Source organism: Pristis pectinata, chromosome 14 (assembly GCF_009764475.1).
Source record: "Pristis pectinata isolate sPriPec2 chromosome 14, sPriPec2.1.pri, whole genome shotgun sequence".
Lineage (NCBI taxonomy): Eukaryota > Metazoa > Chordata > Chondrichthyes > Rhinopristiformes > Pristidae > Pristis > Pristis pectinata.
The window spans coordinates 8391834-8407508 of record NC_067418.1 but is presented as its reverse complement, the minus strand read 5'-3'; the positions used below and the strand labels follow the sequence as shown (position 1 = coordinate 8407508).

Sequence of the window (15675 nt, the reverse complement as noted above, 5' to 3'; positions counted from 1 at the left end):
TCTGTTACTGTTTTTACCCTGTACTATCTCAATGCAATGAATTGACCTGTACAATCGGTATGCAAGACAAGTTTTTCACTGTACCTCAGTACAAGTGACAATAATAAACCAATGCCAATAGAGCTCTTCGGATTGTCTATCTTTAATGTTTATGAACATTTTAACATGGAAATTAAGATAGCCACACGAGCCTGGAATATCTGTTCAGTACTTTGATAATCAAAGTGATAGCCATAAAACACATACACTCTTTGTGCGGGATTTCTTTGGCATCAGATTTACTACTGCACCCGTATCTCAAACAGTGATGAGTCGGAGTACAAGAAGGAGATAGTGGAATAGTTTCATGACAACAACCTTTCCCTCAATGTCAACAAAACTAAAGAGCTGGTCATTGACTTCAGGAAAGGGGGGGGTGTACATGCACCTGTCTTCATCAATGGCTCTGAGGTCAAGAGGGTTGACCTTCAAGTTCCTGGGAGTGAACATCACCAACAACCTGTCCTGGACAAACCACATGGATGCCATGGCCAAGAAAGCTCACCAGCGCCTCTACTTCCTCAGGAAGCTAAAGAAATTTGGTTTGTCCCCCTTTGACTCTCACCAACTTTTACCGATGCACCATAGAAAGCATCCTATCTGGATGTATCACGGCTTGGTACGGCAACTGCTCTGCCCAAGACCGCAAGAAGCTGTAGAGAGTTGTGGACACAGCCCAATGCATTATGGACACCAGTCTCCCCTCCCTGGACTCTGTCTTTACCTCTCATTGTCTTGGTGCAGCAGCCAGCATAATCAAAGACCCCACCCACCCGGGACATTCTCTCTTCTCTCCTCTTCCATCGGGTAGAAGATACAGGATCCTGAGGGCAAGTACCACCAGGACTTAAGGACAGCTTCTACCCCACTGTGATAAGACTATTGAACAGTTCCCTTATACAATGGACATGGACTATGACCTATGACCTCATGATCTACCTTGTTGTGACCTTGCACCTTATTGCACTGCACTTTCTCTGTAGCTGTGACACTTTACTCGTACTGTTATTGTTTTTACCTGTACTACATCAATGCACTCTGTACTAACTCAATGTAACTGCACTGTGTAATGAATTGACCTGTAAGATCGGTTTGTAAGACAAGTTTTTCACTGTACCTCGATACAAGTGACAATAATAAACCAATACCAATACCAAACCAAAACAGAATAAAAGAGCACCACTTCAACTAAAAAACTTTAAAAGCAAACTGCACTTGTTTACTATTGACACCTTAAATGACTTGCCTTGCATTTGTAGTGAGAGAGAATAGTTTACAAAGGAATGGGTCTGACGAGATTGCTGTGCTGCGAGCCAGCATGGTAACAATGGGCTGAATGGCCTCCTTCTGTGTCATAATAAGTAATACTTAAAAATGCACTTGTACATTGGCTGAATTGTTCTGTGCATTCACCTCCTGGCACTGGTTCCCAGTTTCTAAGTTATACCTACTGCACCGGGACAGAGGGTACAGAGTTCATTGTAAAGTAGTGGAATTTGATTCATTTTGTTGGCACTATCAGTACTGTTAATATTCCACAGAGATGCTGTTCATGTGAATATTCACATTCACTATCAGTTCTAAAATGTTTCCAACATGAAAAGTACTTACACACAAAAATGACCCAAACATGATCTAGAAAGATAATTTTTATATAGACCCAACTTTCAAAGGAAATATTGATGTGCAATGCCACTTCCTCCCACTCCTGTCTACGACATTCTAGTGTACCAGTCAAGAGCAGACACTTGACTGATTAATATTTATTTTCCATTATATAAGACTGCACTGCAACACCTACAGGGGAAGTCATTGCCAAAATGCATGACCACAAGCGGACAATTGCATCAAACCCACAATTAATCCATTTTGGTTAAAATAAAAACACAAAGCAAAGATAAGAGAACAGTTTCCATTTATACAGCACTAACCACCAATGTAGATCAATGAGAATCAAAACGGGGTTAATGTATGATTAGTGTAAATGGGTGGTTGATGGTTAGCATGGACTTGGTGAGATATAGGGCCTGTTGCATGTTGTATGTCTCTAAGATATCTTTATTAGTCACATGTACATCTTGGCCTCAGGATATTCTAATCTGGCTAATATTTTTTTCCCATAAGATTGGTCACAGCTTAAAGATAGGGAAATATAACAAATAATATGTGGCCAGCAAGCACTGTCCCTTTTAAAAAGGCACCGGTGAGGTACTGGAAGACCAGAGGGTAACTAACGTTCTTTCCATATTCAAGAAGGGCAGTGGAGATAAGCCAGAAAACTACAGGCCAGTGAGCCTTACGTCAGTAGTAGGGAAACTATTGAAAAAAATGCTGAGCGGTAGGGTTTATGATCACTCTAAAAAGCAGGGACTGATTAGGGGGAGTCAGCAAGGTTTAGTGCATGGGAAATCCTACCTCACAAATCCAATTGTTTTGTTTTTGAGGAGGTAACTAAGAAAATTGATGAAGGCAAGGTGGTAGACATGGTATACATGGACTTTAGCAAGGCTTTTGATTAGGTCCCACATGGTAGGCTGGTCCAGAAAGTTAGGACACAAAGGATATAAGGTGTTTTGGCAAACTGGATCCAAAATTAGCTTGGTGATAGGAGCCAGAGCGTAGTGTTGGAGGGTTGTTTTTCTGACTGGAAGTCTGTAACCAGTGGTGTACTGCAGGAGTCAATGCTGGGACCTTTGTTGTTTGTCATATATATAAATGACTTGGATGAGAATGTCTGTGATCTGATAAGTAAGCTTGCTGACGACACAAAGATTGGTGTGGTTGTAGATAGCGAAGATGGTTGCCTAAGGGACATAGATCAGCCGGAAAGTTGGGTGGAGCAGTGACAGGTGGAATTTACATCGGAGAAGTGTGAGGTAATGCATTTTGCGTTGTCTAATACTGGCAGGACATGTACAGTAAATGGCAGGGACCTTAGAAGCATTGATGTACAGAGGAACCTTGGGGTACAAGTTCATAGTGCCCTGAAAATGGTGACACAGGTGGATAACATTCTAGGGAAGAAGGGGTTTAGTTTGCTAGGGCACAAGCAAGGGTCCTGAGTATAAGAGTTAACATAGAACAGGACAGCAGAGAAACAGGCCCTTCAGCTCATGATATCTGTGCCAACAGTGATGCCAAGTTAAACTAAACCTATCTGCTGGCACATGATCCATATCACTCCATTCTCTTCATGTTCATGTGCCTGTCCAAATATCACATAAACACAATTATTGTGTCTGCTTCCACCATTCCCCTTGGCAATGCATTCCAGGCACCGTGTAAAGAACTTACCCCACACATCTCCTTTCAACTTTACCCCCTTCATGTTAAAGCTATGCCCTCAAGTATTTGGCATTTCTACCTTGGACAAAGCCTCTGACTATCTACCTTATCTATGCCTTTCATAATTTTATTAACTTCTATCAGGTCTCCCCTCAGCCTCTGACGCTCCAGAGAAAATAAGGAGAGGTTGAAATAATTTTCAACCTCTCCTTATAGCCAGACAACATCCTGATGAAGCTCTTCTGTATCCTCTCCAAAGGCTCCACATCCTTCATTTACCTGAGTATCCAGAACTGCACACAATAGTTGGAACATCATATTGAACCTGTACAGGACATTGGTTGGGCCACATTTGGAATATTGTGTGCTGTTCTGGTCATAATGTGACAGCACTAGAAAGAGAGAAGAGCTTCACCGGGATGTTGCCCGGTATGGAGGGCTTTAGTTGCAAGAAGTGATTGGATAGGCTGGTATTGTTCTCACTGGAGCATAAGAGGCTGAGGGGTGACCTTATAGAGGTTTATAAAATTATGAAGAACATAGATAGAGTAGGTAGTCATAGTCTTTTTCCAAGGGTAGTGGAGTCTAAAATTAGTGGACATAGGTTGAAGGTGAGAGGGGAAATATTTAAAGGGGACCTGAGGGGCAAGTTCTTCACACGGAGGGTGGTGGGTATGGAACAAGCTGCCAGAGGTGGTGGTAGAGACTGGTACAATCACAGTATTTAAAAAGCATTTGGACAGGTACATGGATAGGAAAGGAATAGAAGGACATAGTCCAAATGCAGGAAAGTGGGATTAGTATAGATAGTCAGCATGGACAAGTTGGGCCAAAGGGCCTGTGCCTGTGCTGTAGGTCTCTACAACTCTGAGCAATATAATAATAATCAGGTTTTAAACTGCTGATGCTTGAGGGGGTCAGGGAGCTAGAGAGAGCTAGAGAGAATTCCACAACTCTTCTTTGAGCAAGACCATGGGATGTTTTATATCAACCTGAAAGGGCATGCAGATTCCATTTGGATCATAGAATCACAAGGGCACGTTCAGACATTTGGACCGCGAAGTCCATGTCGGTTCTTTGTAAAAGAATCTAGTCAGTGCCCTTCCTCAGCTCTTCTATAGCACTCCAATTATCCTGCCTAGTGTCCATTCTCTTTCAAACGCCCCGACCGGCTGTTCCCATCATCCCACAGGCTACAAGTTCCACATCATCACTACTTCCTGCAAAAGAAACAACCTTTTTTCCTCACAACCTCCCCTAAATGAGAACATAGATGGCAAGGTTTAGAAGTTCGCAGATGACACCAAAATTAGTGGTATAGTGGATAGTGAAGAAGTTGCCTCAGGTTACAACAGGATGTTGATCATCTGGGAAAGTGGGCAAAGGAATGGCAAATGGAGTTTAACTCAAGTGCAAAGTGATGCATTTTGGGAAGTTTAACTAGGGTAGACACATGCAATGAATGACAGGGCTCTGGGGAGTGTTGTTGAACAGAGAGACCTTGGGGTACAAGAACATAGTTCCCTGAAAGGGGCAACACAGGTAGACAGGGTGGTGAAGAAGGGCATACGGCATGCTTGCCTTCATCGGCCAAAGAGTTGGGACGCCACATTACAGTTGTACAGATCATTGGTCCAGCTGCACTTGGAGTACTGTGTTCAGTTCTGGTCACTAAACTATGGAAAGGACATGATTAAGTTAGAGAGAGTGCAGAAAAGATTCAAAAGCATGTTGCCTGGATTGGAGGGCTTGTGTTACCAGGAGAGATTGGAGAGGCAAGGTCTGTTTTCCCTGGAGTGAAGGGGGCTGAGACGTGACATGATGGAGGTATTTAAAATTCTGAAGCATAGATAAAACAGATAGCCAGTGTCTGTCTCCCATGGTAGGAGTGTCTAAAACTAGAGGGTATAGGTTAATAGTGAGAAGGAAGGGGTTTCAAGGAGATCTGAGAGGTATATTTTTCCGCACAAAGATTAGTTGGTATCTGGAATGAGGTGCCAGAGGTGGTGGAGGCAGGAACAGTAAAGGTATTTAAGAGGCATCTGGACAGGTACTTGAATGATCAGGGCATAGAGGGATGTGGAAATTAATGCAGGCAAGTGGGATAACTATGGATAGCAATATGGTCAGCATAGACATGGTGGGCTGAAGGGCCTGTTTCAATGCTGTACAATTCTATGACTCCATAATCTTTTGCCCAACACTTTAAATCCCTGCCACCTGGTCCTTGAACTATCTGTTAATGGGAAGAGCTTCTCGCCTCATTCTAACCGCGCCATGTACGCCTCCAGCAAATCTCTCAGCCTTCTTTATTCCAAAAAGAACACCAATTGTCTGAGTCATTAAATATCCTCTGACAGCATCTCCAACAGCCTGGAGACTCTCCAGTACTGGCAGGGTGTGCCTAGATTTTGTGTTCTGGTCTCTGGAGCGAGGCACAGAATTAGAAGGTGCCAAAATACACTACGGTCTGTCGAGGAATAGTCCTTTCCTCTCTCTCCTTACCTTTGACCCATCCCCCAGTGGATCTGCTCTCCCCTCCTCCCCCGCACCTGCCCATCACTATCTCTTACCTGCATCTACCTATCACCACCTTGTGCCCACCCTGCCTCCCCTCTTTTGTCCACCTATCACTGCCCTGCTTTTCCCTCCTATATATCGGGCTTCCCCTTTTCCTATCTTCAGTCCTGAAGAAGGGTCCTGACCCAAAACGTTGACTGCCTGCTTTTCTCCACAGATGCTGCCTGGCCTGCTGAGTCCCTCCAGCATCGTCGTGTTTTTCATCTAGATTCCAGCGTCTGCAGTCCTTTGTTTCTCTAGTCTCTTTTTAAAACTTACTTTAACGAGAACAAGTGAATTTTCAGATGAAATTTTCATGACCCAGTTGCCTGCCACTTTAATTCACCATCCCACACCCACTCTGACCTCTTGTACTGTTACCAGGAGACCCAATGCAAGCTTGAGGAACAACATCTCCCAGTCCAGGTGAAGGGTCTCGAACAGAAACATTGACTATCCATTTCCCTCCACAAATGCTGCTCAACCCGCTGAGTTTCTCCTGTACCTTGTTCTCTCATCTTTCATCAGGACAAGTTGCAGCCTGTAGGACTCAGTACTGCGTTCTCCGCCTTCAGATAGAACAGAGAACAGTACAGCACAGGAACAGGCCCTTCGGCCCATGATGTCTGTGCTGACCATAATCCTAATCCAAACTAATCCCAGTGATAAACAATCTGCTGGAGGAACTCAGCGGGCCAATCGGCATCTGTGAGGCAAAAGGAATTGTCGACGTTTCGGGCCAAAACCCTGCATCAGGGCTGATCCCATCTGCCTACACGTGATCTATATACCTCTATTCCTCTGCCTGTTCACGTGCCCGTCTACATGTCTCCAAAACATTGCTCTTTCTGTTTATAACAGGACCGTCCATTTTTGTCTGCCATCCCTCTCTTCCATCTTATTTCAATTGTCTATTCTAGTCCGCTGGGCATTACACAGACATGAGCAACACATTACACAGAGAAGCTTAATTCAGAATCAGATTTATTATCACTGATTTATATGTTGTGAAATGTGTTGTTTTGCAGCAGCAGTACAGTGCAAGAAATAAAATTACTATAAATTACAGAATAAATAAATAGTGCAAAAAAAAAGGAATAATGAGGTAGCTCATGGGTTCAGAAATCTGATGGCAAAGGAGAAGAAGATGTTCCTAAGTCATTGAGTGTGGGTCTTCAGGCTCCTGTACCTCCTCCCCGATGGTAGTAACTAAAAGAGGGCATGTCCCAGATGGTGAGGGTCCTTAGTGATTGATGCCCTTAGTTTCTCTTTAACAACCACATTATTTCACCCGATCAGAGAAATTCTACCCACCTTCTCGGTTACCTAGCCTAGCTTCTTCCTCTCTCTCAGTTCTGATGAAGGGTCCCAGACGTGAAACATTAACTGTTTCTCTTTCCACAGATGCTGCCTGAACTGCTGAGTTTTTCCCCAGCATTTTCTGCTTTTATTTCAGATATCCAGCATCTGCAGTTAGTATTGATTTTCATGACCTAATGTTGGCTCAATGGAGCTAAACCGGGAGAATGGAGTTGGGATATAGATCTGCAATGAGCAAAGCCACGGACATACCCCAAATAAACAGGAACAGATAGATTTTTGCACAGATTATAACTGTCTATCATTTTAACAATGGATGAGGATCAACACTAGATCAAATATAAAGGGACAGTACACAGTTAATGGCAGGACCCTTAACAGCGTTGATGTACAGAGGGATCTTGGGGTCCAACTCCATAGCCCCCCCTGTAAAGTGGCTGCACAGGTTTGTTAGTGTGGTAAAGAAGGCATATGGCATGCTTGCCTTTATTAGTCGAGGCACTGAGTTCAAGAGTCAGGAAGTTATGTTGCAGCTTTACAAAACTCTGGTGAAGCCACATCTGGAGTATTGCATTCTATTCTGGTTGCCCCATTATAGGAAGGATATGAAGGCTTTGGAGAGGGTTCAGAAGAGGTTTACCAGGATGATGCCTAGTTTAGAGGGCTGTGGTATGGGGAGAGGTTGGACAGGCTTGGGTTGTTTTCTCTGGAGCAGTGGAGGCTGAGGAGAGACCTGATAGAAGTTTATAAGATTATGAGAGGCAAAGATAGACAGCCAGTATCTTTTTCCCAGGGTCAAAATGTCTAATACTAGAGGGAATGCATTTAAAATCAGACAGGGTAAGTTCAAAGGAGATGTATGGAGCAAGTTTTTTTTTACACAGAGAGTGGTGGGTGCCTGGAACATACTGCCAGGGCTGGAAGTGGAGGCAGATATGATAGCGGCGTTTAAGAGGCTCTTAGATAGACACATGAATGTGCAGAGAATGGAGGGAGATGGACATTTGTGTGACACTTTACTCTCTATTCTGTTATTGTTTTTACCCCGTACAACCTCAATGCACTGTGGAATGAATTGATCTGTATGAATGGTATGCAAGACAAATTTTTCACTGTCCCTCAGTACAAGTGACAATAATAAACCAATACCAATTGTGTAGGCAGAAGGGATTCGTTTAGTTAGGTGGTTAATTAGTTTGGCACAACATCATGGGCTGAAGTGCTTGTTCCTGTGCTGTACTGTTCTGTGTTCTATGTAACACTAGTTCAACTACAGGAGGAGGAGAGAGGGGATGATCATTACAATTACATTAAATATATTTAAAAAACTTACCTTTTCTCTGTGGCTGTGGAGTGTGATTGGTTTGTGTTGTCGATGCGTCAACACACCCGGATAACGCATTAAACAGGACAGGCAGTTGACTGATAAACAGAAGCAGATAAAGCTTGACTGTCATCCTGCTAAGAGAGGATTTCATTAGTACCAAATATAACGTGTTAAACTTTATAGACAAGGTAGGAGTATCGAAAACAGGAGGGCATAGGTTTAAGTGAGCAGGAGGAGTTTTAAAGGGGATTTGAGGGGAAAGTTTTTTTTAAACACAGAGATGATATGATATCTTAATTAGTCAGATATACATCGAAACACACAGTGAAATGCATCGTTTGCGTAGAGTGTTCTGGGGGGCAGCCCACAAGTGTTGCCACGCTTCCGGCACCAACATAGCATGCCCACAACTTCCTAACCTGTACATCTTTGGAATGTGGGAGGAAACCGGAGCACCCGGAGGAAACCCACGCAGACACAGGGACAAAGTACAAACTCCTTACAGACAGCGGTCAGAATTGAACCTGGGTCGCTGGCACTGTAATAGCATTACGCTAACCACTACACTACTGCTACTGTGCCTGCCTAGTGGTTGATATCTGGAACTTGCCACCAGGGGAAGTGGTGGAGTCAGCTACAAGCACTACTAGGCAGGTACTTACATAGACAAGGCGTAGAAGGACACAGACCCAATGCAGGCAAATGGGATTAATGTGGATTGGCAAAAATGTCAGCATGAAGCCTGTGGGTCAAAGGGCTCATTTCTGTGCTGTACAACTCTTAAAAACACAGCGCCTACAACTAAATTTCAATATCACTTTCTGAATGTTCTAAGGTTGAGATGGAGCGGGATGATGGGCTGACCACAAACACTCTGATGAAAAGCAAAGTCAATTTACTCAGGAAGCTAAGTTTAAAGAGCAGAGGAAGCATGGAGGGCAGCAACAAATCCAATTAAAAGCAGGGCCGTTTCTTCAGAAAAATGCAGAGTGGAGGATTGGTATTCGTGAATTATGTGCATAAAAATCAATGTTTGACATTTACAGTAATGTGCTCACCAAGCCTGCACCACTGAATGACCTACATTGATGGGGAACTGCTCCACCATCTCCACGCTGGCTGGCTTTTAGCACTGTTACATTAAGCAGCCTTTAGCAAGTTAAAGGCATTACAATCACAGCATCACTCAGCACTGTTGGCCCATGGACCCAGCATTTTTGAAGAGTGACAGCAAAGAAAAATAGAACATTAATGACGCAGAAGGAAGCAATTATGCCTATTGATTCCGTGTCGGTCCAAAAAGAGCTGCTCAACCCAATCTCAGTCCCCAGCCTTGAACCGTAGCTTTGCAGCTCACAGTTCTTCAATTATGCACCTAGGCACTTCTGAGGATGGTGTCTGCCTCTGCCACTCTTTCAGACAGTGAGTTCCAGACCCATAACCCAAATAAAAATCTCCCTTCTAAACCTTTACCTCTTTAAATCTGTACCCTCCTGGTTTTCCTATTTTGTTTTGACGCTGCATAATTTTACGCCTCAATTAACTTCCCACCCAGCCTTAAGTGATCCAAAATAAAGTAAAACAACCCCCGCTAAAAGCCTCACGGCAATGACTTTTCAGTCTTAGCAATGTCTTTACAGATCTCTGCGACTTCTCTGGGATAAATTGCCCCTTGTGTATTTGAGAGGTAGGATCTGGGGCTAATTGATAGGAAAGTAGGGAGAATTAAATGGGATTTAGGGAAGACTTAATTTAAAAATGAGGGTCTGATGGCCAGTGTGGACTTGGTGGACCAAGGGACATCATTCCTGTAACATTATGACCAGAAATGTAGACAAGCTGTGGGCTAATAAGTGTTGTATACAATTCTAGTATAATCTCGGAAAAATAAAAAAAACTGTAGATGCTCAAAGTCTAAAATAAAAAACATAAAAAATGCTGGAAATACTCAGAAGGTCAGGCCAGATCTGTGGGAAGAGAAACATTTCAGGTCGAAGAACTGGGAAGAAGACAAAAGAAACTCGTTAAACTGCAGGGATGATGGGGTGTCTCTCAATGGGGTGACCATGGGATAAGCAGTAAACATGGTTATCTGGTCAATGAGTGAATGGGAGCAGTTGGAGAGTGAGAACATAGACAAAAGAATGGAGGAGTTGCAAAATGCAGAGCAAGAAGATGTACCCGGCAGGTTGGTCTGGGCATGTCCTCCACTCCCAGAGGAAAAATAGGGAGAAACGCATAATCTCCCCACTCTTATATTCTATGCCTCAACTAATGAGAGTATCCCATGTGACTTCTTAAACAACATTATCCACTTTCCTCTATCTCTAAGAATCTGTGGGTATACAGCAGGAAGTCTCTCTGTCCCTACTCACTTCTCAATACCTGCCCATTTACAGTACATTCTCTTGCCTCACATCATGTCCTCAGTCACCTAACCTTTGGACTAAATTCCTTATGCCACTTTTCTGTTGAAAGGAACGCATCATCTATATCCTCCTGAATTCTAAACCTTTCCTCCTCTCTGTCAACAACACAACCAATTCTTGTATCATCTTCAAATTTATTCATTGTGCCCCTACATGTGAGTCTAAATCACTTGAGGGCAGCATAGTGGCCCAGCCAGTAGAGCTGCTGTCTCATAACTCCAGAGAGCCGGGTTCAATCCTGATCTCGGGTGATGTCTGTGTGGAGTTTGCATATTCTCTGTGACTGTGTGGGTGGGTTTCCTCCCACATTCCAAAGATGTACAGGTTAGGAAGCTGTGGGCATGCTATGTTGGCGCTGGAAGTGTGGTGACACTTGTGGGCTGCCCCCAGAACACGCAACACAAAAAGGTGCATTTCACTGTGTGTTTCGATGTACATGTGATGAATAAAGAAATCTTATCTTCCTCTTGGTGCTCTGGTTTCCTTCCACATCCCACAGACGTGCGGTTTTGCGGGTTGATAGCTTAACGCTGTAAATTGCCCCTTGTGTAGGTGAGCGGTAGGATCTGGGGCTAATTGATAGGAATGTAGGGAGAATTAGATGGGATTAGTGAAGACTCAGTTTAAAAATGAGGGTCTGATGGCCGGTGTGGACTTGGTGGACCAAGGGACACGTTTCCTTGCTGTATTTCTCCACGACACTACTAATATACACAACATAAATCAAATGGCCAAGTATTGATCCTCATGGCTTCTCATTGGTAACAGCCTTTCAGTCACAGAAACACCTGAGAAACATAGAAAACCTACAGCACAATACAGGCCCTTCGGTCCACAAAGCTGTGCCTGAACATGTCCCTACCTTAGAAATTACTAGGCTTACCCATAGCTCTCTATTTTTCTAAGCTCCATGTACCTATCCAAAAGTCCCTTAAAAGACCCTATCATATCCGCCTCCACCATCATTGTGGGCAGCCCATTCCATGCACTCACCACTCTCTGAATAAAAAACTTACCCCTGACATCTCTATACCTACTCCCCAGCACCTTAAACCTATGTCCTCTTGTGGCAACCATTTCAGCCCTGGGAAAGAGCCTCTGACAAACCAAACGATCAATGCCTCTTATCATCTTATACACCTCTATCAGGTCACCTCTCGTCGTCTGTCGCTCCAAGGAGAAAAGGCCAAGTTCACTCAACCTGTTTTCAGAAGGCATGCTCCCCAATCCAGGCAACATCCTTGTAAATCTCCTCTGCACCCTTTTTATGGCTTCCACATCCTTCCTGTAGTGAGGTGACCAGACATTCCCCCTTGCTTCCTGCCTGCCGATGAGCCAGCTGTGGATCCAAGCCACCACCATCCCTGGGAGCACGGGTGTCTTTGTCAGTTTGGAGCCTTGTCAAAAACCTTGCTGAAATCCAATCAACTCCCTCTTCTGCAGCTCCAGAAGTTTCTACCTTACAAGTGGATGTCCAATATCCTGACATACATGATTTTATAAAAGCTACAATCTTCAATGGGGGAAAATGCATTAAAGTTTTACATAAAACCTTGCAAAGGGTGAATTGGATAGGATGTTCAACTTTGCTAGTTCACAGGAGCTTTTACAACAAGCCGTTCCTGGCACTGACTCTCTCTGGACGCTCCCTGTCGTACCATCCTTCTGATAAAGACAATACCAACTTGTTTTGCATTTGAAACTATTTTTGTTTTGTAACATTCTGGCAACACATCCAGATGTCAGCTTCACAATTCAAACTGAGTTCTTCTCTAGAGTCTGATCAACAGTCATCCCTCAAGATCCCACTGCTGTTTGTGGGATCTTGCTGACTAGAAGCTGTTTACTGAGTTGCCTGCAATAATGACTCCATTTCAAAAATTACTTAATTGGCTGTAAAGCTGCTTTGGTTGTCTTGCTGTCCTCAAAAGCACTTGAGAAATGGCAATTATCTTTATTTCTTCAACCATAAGATATGATGATCTCAAGAGATTTTTTTATTCTGCATGGAAAAGACAGGGGTTGGAGTGTAAACGGCAGAGAAACAGAGCTAACATTAAAATCAGTGCCTGATCTTCAGAACTCTTGATGATTTGCCACTGAACTGACAATGTTAACTGCTTCTCTCTCCAAGGAAGATCTGCAAAACCTTCTACAATCAATGATATCTATTGATCAATAATCGGTGAAGGCAAAACCTTACATAAACCAGAAATATTTGCTTTTAAATTGCATTTTACTTTCTTTGTTTATGGTCCTAAAGAGGGAAGGCAGGGTTTGAGGAGCAAGCAATATCTCCAAAGAGGTACATTGAGTGAGCAAAGTGTTGGGATGTCAACTGCCAGCAGGACATATACTGTAAATGGCAGAGACCTTCGGATTGTTGATCTAGAGAGACCTTGGGGTGCAAGTTCATAGTTCCCTGAAAATGACACACAGGTGAATAGGGTAATGATGAAGGTACTCGGTACACTTGCCTTCAGAGGCCAAGGTATTGAGTATAAGCGTTGGGACATCATGTTGCAGCTGCACAAAACATTGGACAGGCTGCACTTGGGAGTATTGTGTACAGTTCTGGTCACCACACTGCAGGAACGATGTGGTAGCATTAGAAAAGGTGCAGAAGAGATTTGCCAGGATGTTGCCTGGCATGGAGGGCTGTAGTTACAAGGAGAGATTGGATAGGCTGGGTTTATAGGCTGGGATTGCTGAGATTGCTAGGATTGGTCTCACTGGAGCACAGAAAGCTGAGTGATGATCTTATAGAGGTTTATAAGATTACGAGGGGCATAGATAGCGTAGGTAGTGACAGTCTTTTTCCCAAGGCAGGGGAATCTAAAACTAGACAGCATAGATTTAAAGTGAGAGGGGAGAATTTTGAAGTAGATCTGAGGGGTAAATTTTCACACAGAGGGTGGTGAATATCTGGAACGAGCTGCCCCAGGAAGTAGTAGAGGCAGAAACATTTACATTTAAGATAAGGTGATATCTTAAGTCACATGTACATAGAAACACACCGTGAAATGCACCTTTTGCGTAGAGTCTTCTGGGGGCAGCCCGTAAGTGTCGCCACGCTTCCGGCGCCAACATAGCATGCCCACAACTTCCTAGCATTTGAAAGGCATTTGGCAGGTTCATGGATAAGAAAGAAACAGAGGGATATGGGCTTAATGCAGGCAAATGGGATCAGCGTTGATGGGCATCAATCACAGGGTGGCAGAAAGGGCCCATTTCTGTGCCGTGTATTTTCTGGGGAGTCAGAGGTTGCAGATATTGGTACGTGCAGCAACAAACGATCTGCTGGATACAATCCACTGATTCTATTAAAGCATTGACAATCTGTAGCGGTTACAGAAACACTCCTCCTGACTGCTGAAGGGAAGAGCAACGCCTGGGAATCCTGTAGCAATCCGGGTCGACGTCAGAAGTGATACCACAATGATGTCGAGTGGTTTCACTTTGTATCCAACCTTGTTGTTGTAGGTGCAGCCCGGAGCCAAGTGTGACTCCCCAGACCTGCAAAGCCCGACTCCGGGAATTTCACGGAATGTGAAACCGAGACTTTCTGTTTTATTTACGCAGATGGTTCTGGATGCTTCAACCGAGACTTCGAAGATGCAAAATAACGGAGACCGGCGCTATTATAACAAGGGTCAGGGGACAGAGCCGCAGTGGGCACCCCCCCGGCGGGACACCCCCCACCAACCCCGGTCCCTTCAACAACAGATAAAACCCCAGACACAAAACGGACCGGCCCAAGTTCACAGGCGGGAATGTCCCGTTATTGCCCCGCTGTGTTTAATGTGGATCCGGTAAATGCGGCGCTTTCCCGAGGAGCGGGGTAGTGGAGGCAGCCTCAGCGCCGGGAGGGAGGGGGAGTGTCTGCGGCGAACGGGGATCCCGTCTCTACCGACCTGGCAATGAGCGCGGCGCTGAGATCGCTCCTCGGCGGTGGATCCAACTCAGCCGGACGGAGTGCGGGCGGCGGCACACGCAGTGAATGGGCGGAGCGGCCCGGCGCTGGGAGAGGGGAGGGGGAGAAGGGGGGGAGAAGGGGGGGAGGGGGAGAAGGGGGGGAGGGGGAGAAGGGGGGGAGGGGGAAGGGGGAGGGGGGGGGAGGGGGAAGGGGGAGGGGGAGGGGGAGGGGGAGAGAGGGAGGCGGGGGGGGGAGAGAGGGAGGGAGAAGGGGAGAGAGGGAGGGGGAAGGGGAGAGAGGGGAGGGGGAAGGGGAGAGAGGGGGGAAGGGAAGGGGGAGGGGAGGGGAAGGGAAGGGGGAGGGGAGGGGGGAAGGGGGAGGGGGGGAAGGGGGAGGGGGGGAAGGGGAGGGGGAGGGAAGGGGGAGGGGAGGGGGGGGAAGGGGAGGGGGAGGGGAGGAAGGGAAGGGGGGAAGGGAAGGGGGGGAAGGGAAGGGGGAGGGGGGAAGGGAAGGGGAGGGGGGGAGGGGGAAGGGAAGGGGGGAGGGGAGGGGGAAGGGAAGGGGGGAGGGGGAAGGGAAGGGGGGGAGGGGAGAGAGGAGGGAAGGGGGGGAGGGGGGGAGAGAGGAGGGGAGGGGGGAGAGGAGGGAAGGGGGGGAGGGGGGGAGGGAAGGGGGGAGGGGGGGAGGGAAGGGGGGGGAGGGGGGGAGGGAAGGGGGGGGAGGGGAGGGGGAGGGGAGAGAGGGGGGAGGGGAGAGAGGGGGGAGGGGGGAAGGGGAGGGGAGAGAGGGGGGAGGGGGAG

General features: G+C 45.8%; 1 protein-coding gene across 1 annotated transcript in view; it reads right to left on the bottom strand.

The window, feature by feature from the left end:
- prrg4 (proline rich Gla (G-carboxyglutamic acid) 4 (transmembrane)) overlaps window positions 1-14969 on the bottom strand; it is a 45151-nt gene extending 30182 nt beyond the window's left edge. The window contains exons 1-2 of the mRNA XM_052029286.1: window positions 14874-14969; window positions 8537-8661 (exon numbers count right to left, since the gene is read on the bottom strand). Coding sequence (XP_051885246.1) covers window positions 8537-8660 — 124 coding nt within the window. The 5' untranslated portion in view covers window position 8661; window positions 14874-14969. The remainder of the gene's footprint in view (window positions 1-8536; window positions 8662-14873) is intronic.
- Window positions 14970-15675: the final 706 nt, after the last annotated feature.